This window comes from Psammomys obesus, unplaced genomic scaffold (genome assembly GCF_907164565.1).
Source record: "Psammomys obesus unplaced genomic scaffold, mPsaObe1.curated_primary_1811, whole genome shotgun sequence".
NCBI lineage: Eukaryota > Metazoa > Chordata > Mammalia > Rodentia > Muridae > Psammomys > Psammomys obesus.
This window is the reverse complement of record NW_026592118.1, coordinates 34,231,583-34,248,357: the sequence shown is the minus strand read 5'-3', so window position 1 is coordinate 34,248,357 and position 16,775 is coordinate 34,231,583. Positions and strand designations below refer to the sequence as shown.

The 16,775-nt window shown below is 38.6% G+C and overlaps 1 protein-coding gene across 1 annotated transcript in view; it reads left to right on the top strand.

Annotated features, from left to right (window-relative positions):
* The window catches only part of Col28a1 (collagen type XXVIII alpha 1 chain), a 147,626-nt gene that overhangs the window by 24,113 nt on the left and 106,738 nt on the right, over positions 1 to 16,775 (top strand). The window contains exons 11-12 of the mRNA XM_055612840.1: positions 12,221 to 12,289; positions 13,449 to 13,517. Of these exons, the coding sequence (XP_055468815.1) occupies positions 12,221 to 12,289; positions 13,449 to 13,517 (138 nt within the window). The remainder of the gene's footprint in view (positions 1 to 12,220; positions 12,290 to 13,448; positions 13,518 to 16,775) is intronic.

Sequence of the window (16,775 nt, the reverse complement as noted above, 5' to 3'; positions counted from 1 at the left end):
CTCCACATACCATTTATTAGAGGATAAGATTTATGGCTGGCATAAAAACAGAAACCAGCAATCTTAACCATCAGTGCAGTGTTTGTGACATCATTCCATACATAATCTGGCATGACAGATGGGAGGGGTGGAGTAAGAGCCAAATAGCAGTCAAAGATCCTCCTAAGGGGAGGGTCTTAAAATACCTGGGACTTTCTCTTCCAGAAAGCAATACTTCTATTTCCTTTTCAATTCTTCCCAACATTCAGTAAATTCCATAGATAACTATCCAGTCACGTGTCCACAGACACAACAATGCGAGTTGTGTAGAATTTTTGGCAATTGTTAATGTAGAAGACGCCATCTTCCACTGACCCAAGATAAAGGTCATCTACTGAGGATGATGTTAATTTCCCATTGCAGAAAGCAGTTGGGCTGCTGGAGTGTTAATTCTCCAGAGACAGAAAAGGGAGTGAGGAGTATGTATTTTTAATGAGATAATGACAGTCTGAGATTTCCCAGGCCACTTTTAATTGGCAAATTAAAATAGAATGGGTTTCTCAGCAGGAGCAGGCTTGAGCTTCAACTAGGGAAATGTCTTTTCCAGTCCTTGCCTATGATTAATTCTCTCTGGGGAAAGAAATGGTTCTCTTGAATACTGAGTAGTTTTCATAAAATTGTTTCAGCTGCAGGTAAAATCCTGCCAAGAAAAAAAAAAATATCCATTTTGACATTGCATACATATTTCTAGGAATCACTGGTCAAGCAAGATGCTACATTTGTAAAACTGAGGCTTAAACTATGGCATCAGGGCAAAGGTTTGTAACAGTGATAGAAATAGAGAGGGTATGAGCCAAAAAGGGTATGAGAGATTGTGCTGGCCTCATGTTGTTATATACGAAAGAAGAAATAAGGCCTAGAGATGACTGGTGCATCTGAGACAGGACAGGGTTGTGGGGCAGGGCATGGTTGGGGGGCAGGGTGGGGCCAGGTTGTCAGCTGAGGAGAAAGAAATAGTGCAGGACAGTGGCTGTGTTGGCAGTAGTGATGGCTATGGCAGTAATGGTGTGTGGAAACAGGCCCATGGAGTTACCATTATGCCGTCACTTTCTTTTACACCTAATATATTTTTTTTTTTTGCGTTTTTTTTTTTTTTTTTTTTTTTTTTTTTTTTTTTTTTATGTGTAGAGGTTGTTTTTTAGACAGGGTCTCATATAACCTTGGCTGACCTGGAACCTACAATATAGACCAGCCTGGACTTCAACTCACAGAGATTTCCTTGCCTCTGCTTGTCAAGTTCTAGGACTGAAGGAGTGTGCCACCACACCCTTCAAACATGTTTTTAAATTAAATTAAAAAAAAAAAAACACGAACTGAAATTTAGTTATGGTAAATTATATATGACTAAAACACATTTAGAGTTTCTTTTTTTCCATCCTCTCTCCCTCCTTCACTTTCTTTTTCATGGCATTTTTTCCCCTAACGTTTCTGGTCTTCCCCTCCTTTTCTCTTTTTTTCTCTCTCCTTCTCCATGTTGTTGTTGTTATTATTATTATTGTTATTATTATTATTATTATTATTATTATTATTATTATTGACAGGGCCTTACTATGAAGCCCAGGGTGCCCTTAAACACGGATCTTCCAGCCTCTAACACAAAGTTCGCTGCCAACTAAAAGCTACCAATTTCAGCAAGGTTCATCATCCTAGCTACTCCCGTGGATGTGGCAGGGAGACCACAAGGCCAGTTTAGTAAGACTTTGTCTCAAAATAAAAAATACAAAGAAAGTGAGAGAACTTGGCTACAGTTCAGTGGTAGAGCACTAACTTGGTAAAGGCCTTTTTAAAACAAATCCCTAGCAGCAGACACACACACAAACATGTACACACATACACACACCTGCATGCATGCTCACATGCTCACACACACTCACACAGAATTCTTGGGGTTGTGTCAGGTAGTACCTGGAAGCTGTGAGGTAAACATGAGTTTCCCTGTCTATCTTTAGTTGTATTTCTCATTTTAGGTAATACATTTAGTGGTCTCTTAATAATAACTGAATAATTATTTAGCGACCTCCACATATAAAAAAAATCCCAATAGAAAATTAATAATCACTTTATTCTTTTTCTTCTTCTCCTGCCTCCTCTTTCTCTTTTTCTTTTACTTTTTCTTCTGATTCCTTTCTATTTATTTTATATGTATGACTATTTGCCTTTATGTATGTATGTATACATGTTTGTGCCTTGTGCCTTGCAAAGACCAGAAGAGGACATATGTTCCCCTGGAACTGGAGTTACAGGCAGTTATGATATGCTATGTGGAAGCTGGGAACTGAACCAGGGTCCTCTGGAAGAGTTGCAAATGTTCTTAACTGTTGGGCCATCTCTCTAGTGCCTGGGTGTCTTAATTTTTTTTGTTTTGAAATTATTAGTATTTTTTGTAATTTTTAATATTTTGGATCTGTTAGTCAGAGGTTATACCGAATTGATCATTAGTTAATGTTTTTTTTTCACCCTATACATTTGTGTGTATATTGTCTTAAAAGTAGGGTTTTGGGGAACAACTTCATTTTGCCTCTTGAGATGTGCTTCTAATTTGTGAACATGTAATAAAGTGTTTTGTTCTTCAGTCTGAAAATCATGTTATATCAAATAGCAATTTCTTTTTTCTCATCTATTATTAGAAAATATTTTTGAAACATTGCTGTTGGAATTTATGCAAAAAACCCTCTAAATTTCAAGAATTCTGTATTTTCTAATAAGCATGACAATATTATTCTCACAAGTCTACAATCATAGCTAACATTTATTGTACATTTTTATGTGACATACACAGTTCTTAATATGCTACTGTCAATATCGCCTTCTGAGGCGTGATCTATTTTTATTACCATTATAGAAATTAAGAGTCTGAGGCTCTGAGAATGTAAGCAATGGTTTCAGGCCTTTAGAGCCAGAGAACATCAACACCTGGGGATAAAGTCTGCTTTTGCTCATGAAATGCTAGTTACCCTCCTTCAGAAAAAAAAAAAAAAAATGCTGAGTTGACCTGAGACTAATATGTTTCTTATAGACAACATGTAAGTTACATCTAGGTCCTCTCATAGTCTATTCTGACTGTGAGAAACAGTTTGTTGAAAGGGCATTTCTGCTTGTTTATAGTGCTCATGTCATAGGAAAGAAAGAAGCAAATTGCTTGGACAAAAGAAACTATTTTAATTGTATTTTTAAGCACTGCAGCTCTAACAGACCCAAACAGAAACTATATACCTAAAACGTTCACAAAGATTCCGTGAAAATTTCTAGATGGGGCCTGCCTGTGGCTTTGAATTTATGAATGTTTTCTCTCATGAACTACAATTTCTGTTTGTCGTTCTGGGGCTGGATTTTCTTCATCAAAGGTCTCCTTACCCTCAGAAAAGGTGGCTAGAGAACAAAAAAAAAAAAAAAATAGCATGTACTAAATCAGGAAAAATGTGCCTCTGACCCAGTTTCACCAGTCACTGCTGCCATTAATACTTTCCACATGGAAACTAACTCCTATTCTGCCCTGAATGCCCTTGTTGCCTCAGCAGGAAAAAAAAAAAAAAAAAAAGAAAAGAAAGATATTTTTCTGAAGGAAACCTTGGTTCAGAGGACCCTCAGGCTTTCCCACCCTGAAGGATCATATAACATCCCAACGCTCTCTGAAATCATTAGAAGTGAAGTACGGAAGTGCCCAAGAAGCCTTCTTCCTGGGACCAAGCTGAATTTGTAACTCAGGAGAGGCGGGAGCCCTAGGGACCCAGACTTTCACAAGGCTGCTGTGGTTTGCCCAGGCTGTAAACACAGCCTGCTACCAATGTGGCCCTCTGCTAGCTAGCTAGCTAGAATGGGTCATTGGCTGGCTATTTGATCATCTTTCCATGATGGAGGAGCAGCCTTGCCAGGTCACAGAGGAGGACAATACAGCCAGTCCTGATGAGACCTGATAGGCTAGGGTCAGATGGAAGGGGAGGAGGACCTTCCCTATCAGTGGACTAGGGGAGGGGCATGGGAGGAGAAGAAGAAGAAGAAGAAGAAGAAGAAGAAGAAGAAGAAGAAGAAGAAGAAGAAGAAGAAGAAGAAGAAGAAGGGAAGGTGGGATTGGGAAGGGGGTAAGGGAGGGGGCCACAGCTGGGATATAAATTGAATAAATTGTAATAAATAAGAAGAAAAAAAAGTCCAAAAACTTTAGGGGGAAAAAAAAAGACTGGGAAGCCTGTCAAGTTTGTTCAAAATTAGTTCTGGGTGATACAAGACTAAATGGGTTATTCTGACCAGATCTTAAGACTTTTCTGAGATTATTTCTAAGGGACATTTCTTCCTCAAGTCTCACACAAATCTGCTCTTTCTAAGACCATGTCTGAGGAGAAGGACTGCATTGTGGAATGAGTATGAAGCTGCCTGGGACACTCTAAGGTGCCCTACAGCAGAGCTCTGGAGGTCAGAGCCAAACAAAGGAGCGCAGATGACAGCCCTGGCACCTCTCCCGAGGAAAAGTGCCGCACAGCTCCTCACCCTACCTAAACTGGTGATATTAGTACTATACCACAGTAACCTTATCTTCGGAGGCAGCTGTCTTCCCTATGCCACCTTGCACTGTTCCACTCCAAGACATTCTCAATATTTCCCAAAGGAGTTTTTCCCCCCTTTGGGTTTTCTTCTTGCTCTTCAGGTTCAAGTTGAAGAAACACTAAGCATGCTTACATAAAGTCTTCATGTTCAGTTTAGCTTCTGTGCTGCTAAGAGAACTCAGAGAAATCAGGAATTGGCAGTGGGTGGAGCAGGGAATTGAATGACAGTCTGGAACAGCCAAGAATACTATTATTCTAACATTATAAAGTGGGCAGTACATTGTAGGGCTCACTGGTCAAGAGCTTCCTGTGCGCTAATTAATGTGTCATTCACGCTCACACATTCTGCTCAAAGTAGCAAGAGAACATGGTATGTATGACTTAGAGTCTCATGTTTTCTATAATGATACTTTTTACAGGGACACCAATATCACTACTGAAGACACAGTAGTTTTTTTTTAAAGAAATTAATTTTGGTTATGATTAAAATACTTCATTTGGCTCAAAATTAGCTTAGTGGCTTCAGGAGGTTGACCTACTAAACATGACTAACATTTGCAGTTGTGGTTTGGCAATAGTAAGAAACACTTAAAGAATTTTAGACTTCTTCTCAAACAAGAATCGTGTGTAGATTTATTTTACAGTCTCAAATAACTCTTTGCTTTCAGCCAACCTACCAACTATGGTTTGTAACTCAATATGTAATGTCATAACTTGACATGTGATAAGTCAGAGAGAGCTTATGCAGAATATGCAATTCCTAGTGAAAACAATTCATCAGAAGAGTTTTAAGATTCCCAGGTCTCTAAGCACATCAGTTGTATTTTGGAAAGTAGTTTTAGAACAGCACTTGGACATACCAGCTTCAGTCTTGTGCTCTCTAGTTCTCCTTGTGGGGTGACAACTCTGAACATGACTGTGATGAACCAATGCATAGGAAGAAAACCTCTTTATAATTTTAATTAAAAATGATTTTGTGAATGAAGATTATTAGCTAAACTTTGTGACTCTTTTGCCTTCAGAGATGCTGAAGTCTTGATATTATTTCTGTTCCAAGCCTAATTAAAGGGAAAGAATCGTAAGTAATTCAGCAGTTCCTGACATGGAAAGAGCTTTGACTTGCATGAACATCTGTTCACAAGGAATTTAAGCAAGCTTATTAATTCATCTGACATGAGACAACTGAGAATGACAACTTGAAAGGATTGCCAGATTATGTGGGATGTCAGCCACTGACTGCACGTCAGATGATTTTCATGCTTAGGCCTCTGACGCCGATGGCTCCAGCAGCTGGTGAAGACTGTGTGTGCATGTATGTCTATGCAATTATATATTATTATTTACCAACATAGAAGCTCTCAGGAGCCAAAGAACCAAAGAAGCTGCCAACAGTTCCCAGGACATTTCTGAGTGCCTTCCTTGTTAGATAGGGTACTCGAGAGAGCAGATTCCATATGCTCACAGGAATGCCATAGTTTTTATTATTAGATCAGTGTCATTAATTCAAGCACATTGCAATAGCCACTTTGCAAAGGGGGAAGTCAAATTTCATTCCAAGGGTAGACATTTTATTAAAATTGTGAAGTATATATAATTTGAACCTTTGAGGAAAATTCATAGGAATTTAACATGCTAACAATGTTATTTAACAGGTACTATTATTTATACTTCAAAATTTAAAATCGTTTCAGTGAATTCTGTACAATCCAAACTAACTCCTCTTTCTGGTCTTCAAGCATGCCTTCCAAAGGAACATACCACACTGTCAAATTGATTACCCCTTCCCATAAGTCAGTGGGTTTTGTTGCCACAGGAATGGAAGGTGTCCAGCTTGAATATTTTCCAGCAACTTACTTCGTGCAGGAGAAACCTAAACTGTCCTTCAGGAGCACAGCTCTAATAATCTGTTCTGAATGGCTTCTACTGGTCTTTCATCTTGCTGAAGGTGACACACAATTCTCTAGCTTTTGTTGTATGTGAGGGAGCATGACTTTGTGACCAGATGGCCCTGTATGCACTCTCATTTCTGTCTGACTAACAACATGCCCACGCACCGATTGAAGCAGCTACTGAAGTCTAGCAAGACTGTGATTTACTTGTAGTTTTCACCAGATCTTTGTTTTTTTATAAAATATTGTGTTTAGAAAACAAATTGGTAGTTGTGTGGACTGTGGCTAAGTAGATAGTATTTTAAAATATTTTAATTGGAAATTTGAAATAATGATAGTTCCAAAGTCAGTACAGTTTCTTAATTATGAGTTTAAATGTAAAGTTCCAGCATGTAACCACAGTATTGCCAAGTATAATTTACAGTAACTTTATTGCTGGTGCAGTGAAACATTGATGCTCTAGACTGTTCTACCATGACAACAGAAGAAACTGGTAACAATAGAGGAATCAACTTGGAGAGTGCTAGACTCATGTTAGGCTGACTAATAAGGATGCTGTTGTGGTTTGAACAGATGATATTAACATCTTGTGTATTACAGAGATGGAAGAATTCAGGAGAGAGTTTAGGGGCATGTTGACAGGTCTATTTTCATTTTACTTGGAAGAACACCTCCTGATTTCCAGTTTGACACAAGAGGGTGGACAGGGGAGATATTATAGATAAATAACACTAGAAGATAACGAGGTGGAGAACACTAGAAGAGAAATGACCCAGGTGTCTTTAGAATGGACAGTCCCTTTTGCAATTCTCTATTTCCCTGAAGATGTTTTCTTGGTTTCCAGGATCCAGGTAACTGTTGGTACTGTCCATGGTCCTGAAACAAGGCTCTGGCCTTTTAAATCTCCCTGAAACTCATAGCCTTATGAGGTTCATGAGCACTTGGAATGCATTTTATACCATTAAAATTTCTTCAAGCCTAAGGTACACATGAGCTAAAAAAAAAAAAAAAAAAAAAAAAAACAGCACTGAAATATGAAGAACATAATCATTAACGCTTAAAGGTATTGATAACATTAGGACAAAAATTCAGGTAATGAGTAAATGTGTTCTTAATCATAATTCATCTATTCCTATTTGCTTTATTAATTAGCTACTAGAAAATTTAAAATTACATTTGGGGATTGCTCTACAGTTTCCCCTGGGATCCTACTGTTCCTTTACTCCTGGCTTCTTGAGCCCACCAAGCTTCTTGCTGACCAAAGAACATCTCATGTCATTCTTTCCTCTTCTTCATTTTTTGTTGTCTTTATCTTCCCTGGAGTAGATAAGATTCCCACTTCTTTGTTCCATCTCAAATGTCTTCTCTATTGTAGCAAACTTTACAAATCTCCTTGAGGCACATACTCTGTGACCATCTCTGTTCTAGCTGGTGCGCATGCTTGTATTTGCTTTCTTATTTGTTTGTCTCTCCAGGCAGGCCATATGCATCTGCAGAGTATGGATGTAATGTGAATCATGCCTCTAATTATATCAACTGATACCCAATTACAGCCATACATTGCTGTTCAGCAGACATTTATTGAGCTCTAAACCTTGTAGCAGTTGGTCAATAAAGCCCTGCTGAATAGCAATCGAATATTCGCAGCTAGAGTAAATGCTTGGATGTGACTTGGAAATTTTACAGAAAGCCTTTTGAATCTTCTCAGCGGCCCTGTAACGTACATGCAGTCATCCTCATTTGCATTTTAGAATCTCATAAAAGATATAACCTTGTAAAGGAAAGAGCTAAGTCCATTGACCTAAACGACTCCAAACCATGTTTTATTTTCCATGTCACTCTATGTATAAGGAAGAGTGCTCTCAAAGATCAGTTTATGTTCTTCCGCTCTGAAATAGGGGGAAAGCTCTATTTCCTAGGATTGTTTGGACAGTATTTGAGATAATGTGTGTGGTGGATCACAGCAATGCTCACGAATGGTGGATTTCATTTCATATTGGCTTCTTCTCCTCTTGAGGCCCAGAGCAGCAGAGGCATTTGCAGTTTCTGAGAAGAACCAGAATGAGTGGTCTGCCTGACCTACTCATTGCCCACACGTGCTCATCCTCCCATTTACACAGAGGACATAACAAACAAACCTCTCAGGGGGTAGTACGTGTTAAACCAGCTCTCTTTTAATGCTTGCTTATGGTAAATGGTTCTGGTCGTTAAAGAAAATAAAATAGAGAAAATACAAGCGCATTTAGTATCTTAGCTACACGGGCTTTTGCATGTGCGTGCAAACACTGAAAACACGTGTGTGCTGCTCAGGGTTGGCGGTAATAACAGAGACATGTCTGCGCTGTCTTTGTGCACTCCAAGAAAACAATTCTGAGCGCAGAATCCTATGCCTATGCCTGCCTTGTCTTACCTAGGCAGCGTGTCTTACAATAAGTATAGTTTTCTTTACCATGTCATTTTTGTAGGTAAAGGAAACATTAACTCTACATCAGTCCTTGTTTATGGGTCCTGTGTAGTGGTACCAGTCTCCTGGGAATGAAGACTAAGGTAGTAGTGGCATGTGGAGACGTGTCACTCAATGGGAAACCAATCCTTCTTTAGACTTCATGTCCTTGTAATTATTTTGAAGAGGTAGTATGAAGAAATGTCCATTGATATTGGTGTTTGGCTAACAGGAGTTCTGGGCTTGAGGGTTAAATGATTTCTTCTCTTCTTGATGTTTGTGGCTCACTCTTTTCAAGGTAACCACCAAGCCAATTCTCTGCCAATAGTTAGAAGAAAATTTCTTGAAAAGCCAGGTGGTAGTTTGTTTCCAATCAAATTTTTGGATAAACACTAAGTCTGGTAAGGTTTCCACTACTCAGAGCAATTCAAATTTCCCCCTAATGGTTAGCGTAACGTCTTCTGACCTATTATGAAACAAAGCTGTGTTTACACAGAACAAAATGGAGGAAGTGAACTTAAGGTTTTGTGTTATTATTGCATTTAAGTGGTTTTACTAAAATTAGCCTTTTAAATTAGTCTTTTAAAGAGACAAAAAAAGTCAAAGACAAACAAGCTTTTAAAAAGATTAACCAAGCAACAGGTTATTCCTAAAAATTATAAAAATTGACTTAACGATAACATTCAAAAGTTAACTTTTGAATTATCTCCCAAAATAAGGCATTTAACCAAAAACAAACACAACAACAACAAAAACCCAAAAACTTCCCGAACAAGTATCTGTTCAAAATATTAAGGCTGTTTTAAATTTTACCACATTCTTTTTTCATAGAATAATCAACATTATTCTTGATAGTTGGTGTTTCTAATATAGTAAGTCATCTTACACCAATATTAACAGAAGGATTTTATCTTGAGAAAAACTAGCCACGTTTATTTAATAATGAACATATTTGCTATTTAATAGGAATTGTTTGTACTTTAAATATGTACTATACGCATTTGAGGATTTGTTAATTATAGAAATAAAGCAGAAAATAAAAAATGGTCAAAATTCTGCTATAGCTAGGATTTTAGAATACTTCATTTTGGATATCTAGAATGCATCCTTTAAAAAAATCTCAAAGTAAATAATAAATAAAAAAAAATAAAAGGCCAGCAAGATGTGTGCAAAGGTCCTTGCTGCCAACCCTGATGACTTAAGTTCAATCCCTGGGTCTTATATGGTGGAAGGCGAGAACCAGCTCTTGAACATTGTCCTCTGACCTCCAAATGTGTGCTACGGCAGGCATGTGCACCCACTCATATACACCCACTTCATAAATAAATGAAACAAAACGTTCAACAAAAACAAAAGCATTGACCTCATCCACATACCCAAGCTCATGTTTACTATTCTCCGTAGGTGCTGCTTTTGAGGTGGTGGCGGGGGTCCTGTATTGTCTGTCAGCAAACTTTTGCTTTCTTCAGAGAAAATGCCATGTTAGATTTAATAACTAAATGAAGACCATGCCTTGAACGTCTTTGTATTTACTACATGGTTCTCTACATGACAAGTATCCAGTATCCTTTTATGGACTCATGTGGCCAGCTATTTATATGGGATCCATATAACATACATCGGCATTCCAACTAGGCTGGAAAAAGTATAAGAAGCTGTAAAAAAAAATGTTCTTTAGAGAGAGAAAATCTGGCATCTCCAGGAGGCTGAGTCTTTTCTCACCCTTGTTTTTATTTTGAGATTAAGAAAACAAATTCAATTTTAGTATGAAATTTTACACATGATATGAAGAGAAAGAAAGAGAAATCCCATGGACAAGAATGTGTAAAATAAGAATGGCCTTTTGCTGCCTGATGCAAAACATTTGGAGAAAGCAGGAACAACTGTAGAATTTCAAAAGGAAGTGATGCCACTTGATTACTTGATTGAGCAGCCAGATGGACTTTTCTCCATAGTATGAGCAGCAGACGCCTGTGAATGCCATCACCTAAGTGCCAAAGGATTATGACCTTTGTCCCTGAAGTTTACAAAGATTTCCTTTGTTTTAATTTATTTTGCATCTGGGTGTATAATTAGGGAAGTTGTCTGCTCTTCTTGTTTGGTTGGTTTTTTTTTTTTTTAGCAGTTAGTCAAAGCCAACAAACTTCTCTAAGGCCCGGTTGTTCCATTATAGGATTGCTAAGATTGCTACCTGTCCCCTCCAGAGTCACAGATCTGGGGGAGAATAAAAATCACTGAAAACTCTTTTGTTTCCCCTAACTTGTACTCAAGACGTCTGGTCTCAGTGTATGTCTCACTTTACCTCGTGCAGGCATGAAGAGAAATCTTTAATACGGACAAAGCCTGACCTTGAACATGAGAGTGGGTAGAAATATTCCTTAGCATAAATTGAAGGGTCAATGTGTGCATATAAAATGTAGAAAATTAATGAAAGTAATAGGTAATTAACTTTAAACTTTTGCATGTATGTTTTAAGATACATGACAAATTTCCCACAAGGAAGATGTGTTACTTTGAGAATGGGAACAACGTAGCATTGCACAAAAAGCAATTTGGAACCTTTATGCCATCATCATTTCTCAGGACCAGAGGCCTGAGTCATCCAAGTAGTGACATTGAACATATGAGTGACAATGAACTGTGAACTGGAGGGCCAGATCGCCTGCCTAGACTCTGGTTTCTCTCCAGTGAAGAGAAATCTTGAGTGCTTTGGTATCATTGAGTTCAAGGGTGTCTAAGTTCTCTTATGGTCTACCACAGAGTGGGTTGTATTAGCTGAAAATGTTCTTACTTCAAGTAACAGAAACTTTGACTAACATGACCAAGCTAAGTCAATCAAGGTCAGTGGGTTTAATTGGGCATTTCACTATTTATTATTCATACTACATCTTTGAGAAAAAAACACAGCTTCCTTTTGGCCTGAATAGCAAAGGGGAAAGAGGTATTCATTGGAGAGGGAACAAAATGTGTCTGTCAGAGCACTCAAAACAGATTTGTGGAATGAGTGAAAAGGGATGTATTCATGACCTTCATAGGTAAAGATAATGTAATGATAAAAATATTTAAAATAGATATGACTAGATGGATATAAAGAAAAACAGAATCTGGGTGAGATCTGCTATTACATGTCCATTAATATTATGTTTAAAATATATTTAAATTGTATTTAAAAATTATAGATAACTGAGGGCAGAGACTGTGTGCTAGACTTTGCTGTTATTCTCAGAACTTCCATAACAACACTGTCCACCTAAGAACTGCTCAAAAAATACTATTAAGATGACCTAATGTGCCCCTCTTTTCTACTCTAGGGTGAGCCAGGTCCTCCTGGTCCTTATGGTCCCCCAGGAGCCCCTGGTATTGGACAGCAAGGTGTTAAGGTAAAGATATTTGCTTCTTTGTCCATAGATGACTATTGAATTTATTATGGGGCTGAGAAAGTGGGGTGTAAACTCTGTTCAGTCCTTTTCTGCAGCAGTTACACGCATCTTGGGTCTTTGGACACTGCAGCATCCTGGGCTGGGACAGTTAGCATAGAAATACTCATGATACATTTTGATTGGGCTGGAATCAAAACTTTGCTTATCTCCAAATGCCGAGCATGCACCGTGGTTCTGTTGTGTTTCTTGGGCTTTTAACACTAATGTGCAAATATATTATTGGGAAGTGTAGCATCCTAACATGTAAACCATCACCTGATCACATTATATAAGCAGCAACTGGAGACCCAACACACTGAGTGAGTAAATGCTGGCAGGAAGATTTGTAAGGAACTGCAAAGGTAGGGAGTGTCCCAGGGTGCTCTGTGTCACACAGAACGTGTAAGAGAGCAGAGGTTATGTAATTTTAAATGGACTTTCAGGACAACAAGACTTTAATACAGACCTGAAAGGGAGCAGTCCTCATTCAGCATGCTTAGAAAATAATCAAGTGCCACCACGCACAGCATTTCAGCAATCAGGACATAGAGAAACACTCCAGGGAAGGTGGAAATTCAGTGGGCAATTACTAGAGAGAGATCATTCTGAAGGAGATCAAGTGGGCATGGGAGGAAGGGTGGGATTGGGGAGGGAATGAGAGAGGGGACTACAGCTGGGATACAAAATGAATAAACTGTAATTAATATATAAAAAAATAAAATTTAATTAAAAAAAAAGAAGTGATGAAATGGACAGCATGGAGTCAAGGAAGGGGTGGCATTGTAGGATATTGGATGGGAATAGCATATATCTTTTCTTGGTCTTCTCAGAACCTGCCCTTCATTTTCCCATTATCATCTGTAAATACTTGCATTTAGGGGGAAAAAAAGATGGTGAACATTTTAGGGTATTTTTTGTTTGTTTGTTTTTTGTTTTGTTTTGTTTTTGCTTCAATTCACATTTAAGCCAACTAGCCTCCTCTGAATATTTTCTAATGTTTCCGAATTAAAAAAAAATTGGCTATTTTGCTATTGATCCTTGTTGAAATCTCCAACACCTTTTGTATCATCTTAATATTTTTTTAAAAACTCACCATGTAATTTTATTCATTCTGTCTCAGGGAGAAAGGGGCCAGGAAGGAAGAACAGGCGCTCCTGGACCTATTGGAGTTGGTGAACCTGGACAGCCAGTAAGTGGAAAAACTGGAAATGGATTAAAATGGGAATATAATTCTTTACCTGTTCATTCTGGTAAGAGTAAATGCCCGAGTGACATCAGTTTGTTTGTTTTTAATGTCAAAGGGTGCATATAAACCACAGCCACATTACTCTTCATGCTTGAAATAAGGCTACGTGTATAGTGTGTATGTGCAATGTTTCAACTGTTCTTCTCTCACAATTAATTAGCTTGGCAAAGAAAGAGAGTTCTCATGTGTCAAAGTTTCCTAGGAGGTGACAGATCCGGATGGAGGCCTATTGTCTTTACATGGTGATTGACAACACTGTAGCCTTGAGAGCAGTGGGGGCTAGAATCTGAGGCTGAGGATCTTCTCATTATGTAATCCTCGAGAAAGCTCTAAAGTTAGGCTTGGTGATGGGACAAAAACCTGTTTTATTCAGGGCTTCCACCTTATGTAGCTTTGAAGTTTGCTATTGTTGGAAAAGGAAAAAAGGATTCTGTCAAGAGAGATCTGAGGAGGAAATGAATAAAACATGACTCTTCTGTTATGAGGATCTTCATAACTTTTTAAGTAATCTTTATTCTGAGCGAAGAACTGTAGCTGAGTCACCACGGCAGAAGCAAAAGCTGCTAGCCATAGCAGTGGCCTCCTGATTTGGTTTTGTATTGTACACTGCTTCATGTAATCACTAACAGAAACATGTTTCTTTGAGTGTGTATGTGTGTGTGTGTGTGTGTGTGTGTGTGTGTGTGTGTGCACTGCACATGACTTCAGAACTCTGAGGGTCCCTCAGAGGGCATTGGATCCTCTGGAGCTGGAGTTGTAGGTAGTTGTGAGCTACCCCAGTGTGGGTGTTGGGAACTGGATTGGGCTTCTCTGATAAGAGTTGAAAGATCTCTAATTGCAGAGCCATCATGGGTTCTAGGGTCATGTTATTAGACTTGGCAACAATCCCCTTTACCTACTCAGCCTTCTCCTTTATCTTCTAAAAAGTGACAGAAATACACTTTACATGTTAATTCCACTGTCTAGCACCAATAATCGTGCCCTTTGAGATGTTTACAACATGATTATAATTTCTCTCTAATCTATCCTTTATCTAATCCACCATACCTCATATGCAAATGAAGGCTCATGCATACACCAATCACGTCTTTGCCTCTTTAGCACCTCTCACAGTAGTCCATCAGCTCTCCTCTGTGGCCTCGTGGAAATAGCTGCAATGTCATCAAAGTCCATCTAGGCAGGCACAGACTATTTTAAATAGCCTGGCAGTGTTGTTCATTAGTTAGTGGGGAGACAGGGCGGAGGGGTGTTCTCTCAAGATGCCCTTAAGTGATGGCTGTGAGGGCATAAGGATAGTGAGACTGGCTGTTTGACTGGCAGCTCTTTTGTTCTAGGCAGCCAGGGCCACAAGTAAGAGTCCAATATTTGCTAATGAGGGAGTCAGGTTGCCCCTACCCTCGAGTGATTTGCTCATTTAAAGGAAATAAACATCAGGAGTGCTTAAGAACATAAAGAACTTCTCATTAACTCTAACAGCGATTTAACAGCATTAACAGTGCATGACACCTGTCCAGTGCCTCAGGGAGCGGGGAATTCTCTTCTCCAGTTTTCATGGCCACAACAGCAGCTTAGAGGTCTACAAAAAGCGTGTCTCTTTTTTGAGATCTTGTTGATTCTCTGGGCTCAGTTATGTCTTTATGAGTCACTTAAGAGAAAAAAAAATCATATTACTTGTCCTTCTGTTTGTAGCTAGAACACTCTCATAGTACTGTCAGTACATGCAATTCCTGTGTGTTTCCTTGTTTTCCAAGCCAGAGTTATGCAAGTTATACTGACACTGTGATGGTTTGTGATTTAATTGGAAAGAAAGATCATAACAAAAGAGAGAAAAAGCCCAGTACAAAGATGCTGTGTCAAATGTCGTGATTAAAAAAAAAAAAATCAGCCATTTGAGTTTGCTAATTATTTAGAAGTAGAAAGAGAATTAGAGAAGACTGCTGAAATCGCTTTGCTTTTGCCTCTTTGCCTGATCATTTCTAGGGATGTCAGGTGCAGTACTTTTGCGACTACAATAATGTAAGTGTGCTGACTGCTGAAGTAACATTTGAGCTCCGTTATCTAACTCTGAACTGTAAGCCCTTGTCTCTGTAATTACCACAAGTGTGGCGCTTATCCTGTATAACTGATTCATAAAAAGCAAATGGCCAAGAGTCTCAAGGTAATCGCTTTGTGTGTGCAAGGTTATTCAGAGTACTTTCAGTAAAAAGTAAGCTCTGAGGTAGAACTCTAATTACTTTGAGGTTAAAAATAAAGTACATGACACTGTTGGAAGATAATGGCCAATTTTTGCTACGTGTTAGCACACTTATCTTTAATGCTTGATTTTATTAAGGGAAGTAATACTATAAATATAATGAACAATCATATTTTATTTCATTGTTAATGTCTCCATAAAGCTCTTCAGTGATGAGACTGCATTAATTAGGTTTCTGTATTATACCTATATTTGGTAAAAGCCAAATAAGTTTGTCATGGTTATAATTGTGTCCCATGGCTTTTACAAAAGACAGTGAGATGATTTATGGAAGCGTTTCTGTCTTTAAAAGGTAACACACAGGTCTGGGGGTGCAGTGGCTCAGTTGGCATAATGCTTATCTGGCATGCAGAAGGCTCTGCGTTCAATTCCCAGCACTACATAAACCCACTGTGGTGGCTTATAATGTATCTCAGGACTAAGGAGCTAAAGGTAGGAAGATCAGGAGTTCAGGGTCGTCCTTGGCTAGAGGAATTCCAGGTCAGTCTGGGCTACGTGAGATCTTATCTAAAGAAGCACACACACAAATTAAAATTAAAAAAATAAAAATGATACATAACCATTTGCAAATAAAAAAAATCTTATAAAATGGTAATAAGAACATTGTTTATCCAGCTCAAATGCCTGCTGTTTCTCTTCTCTGGTTAATAACCATCTTCCTTTGTGTCTACTTAGCTGAAGGACTGGAGGGCATACCAATGGTATGGAATATTACTCCAGCCCGTGGTGATTGAGCCTTGGGTCACTGGCTTTTAAATCACCTAACTATGTGCCCATAAGCGTTAGCTCTGTCCTCGGGGCTTGGAATGCATAGTTACTTAGTGTTCTTGCTTTCACCTTAGCTGACATGTTCTAGAAATGCAGACGGCAGGAAGGAGGACTTGTTTTTGTTCTGTTCAGTGTGCCTCTCTCCACATAGTGCAGTGTAAGCCAGTCTCCCAGACACT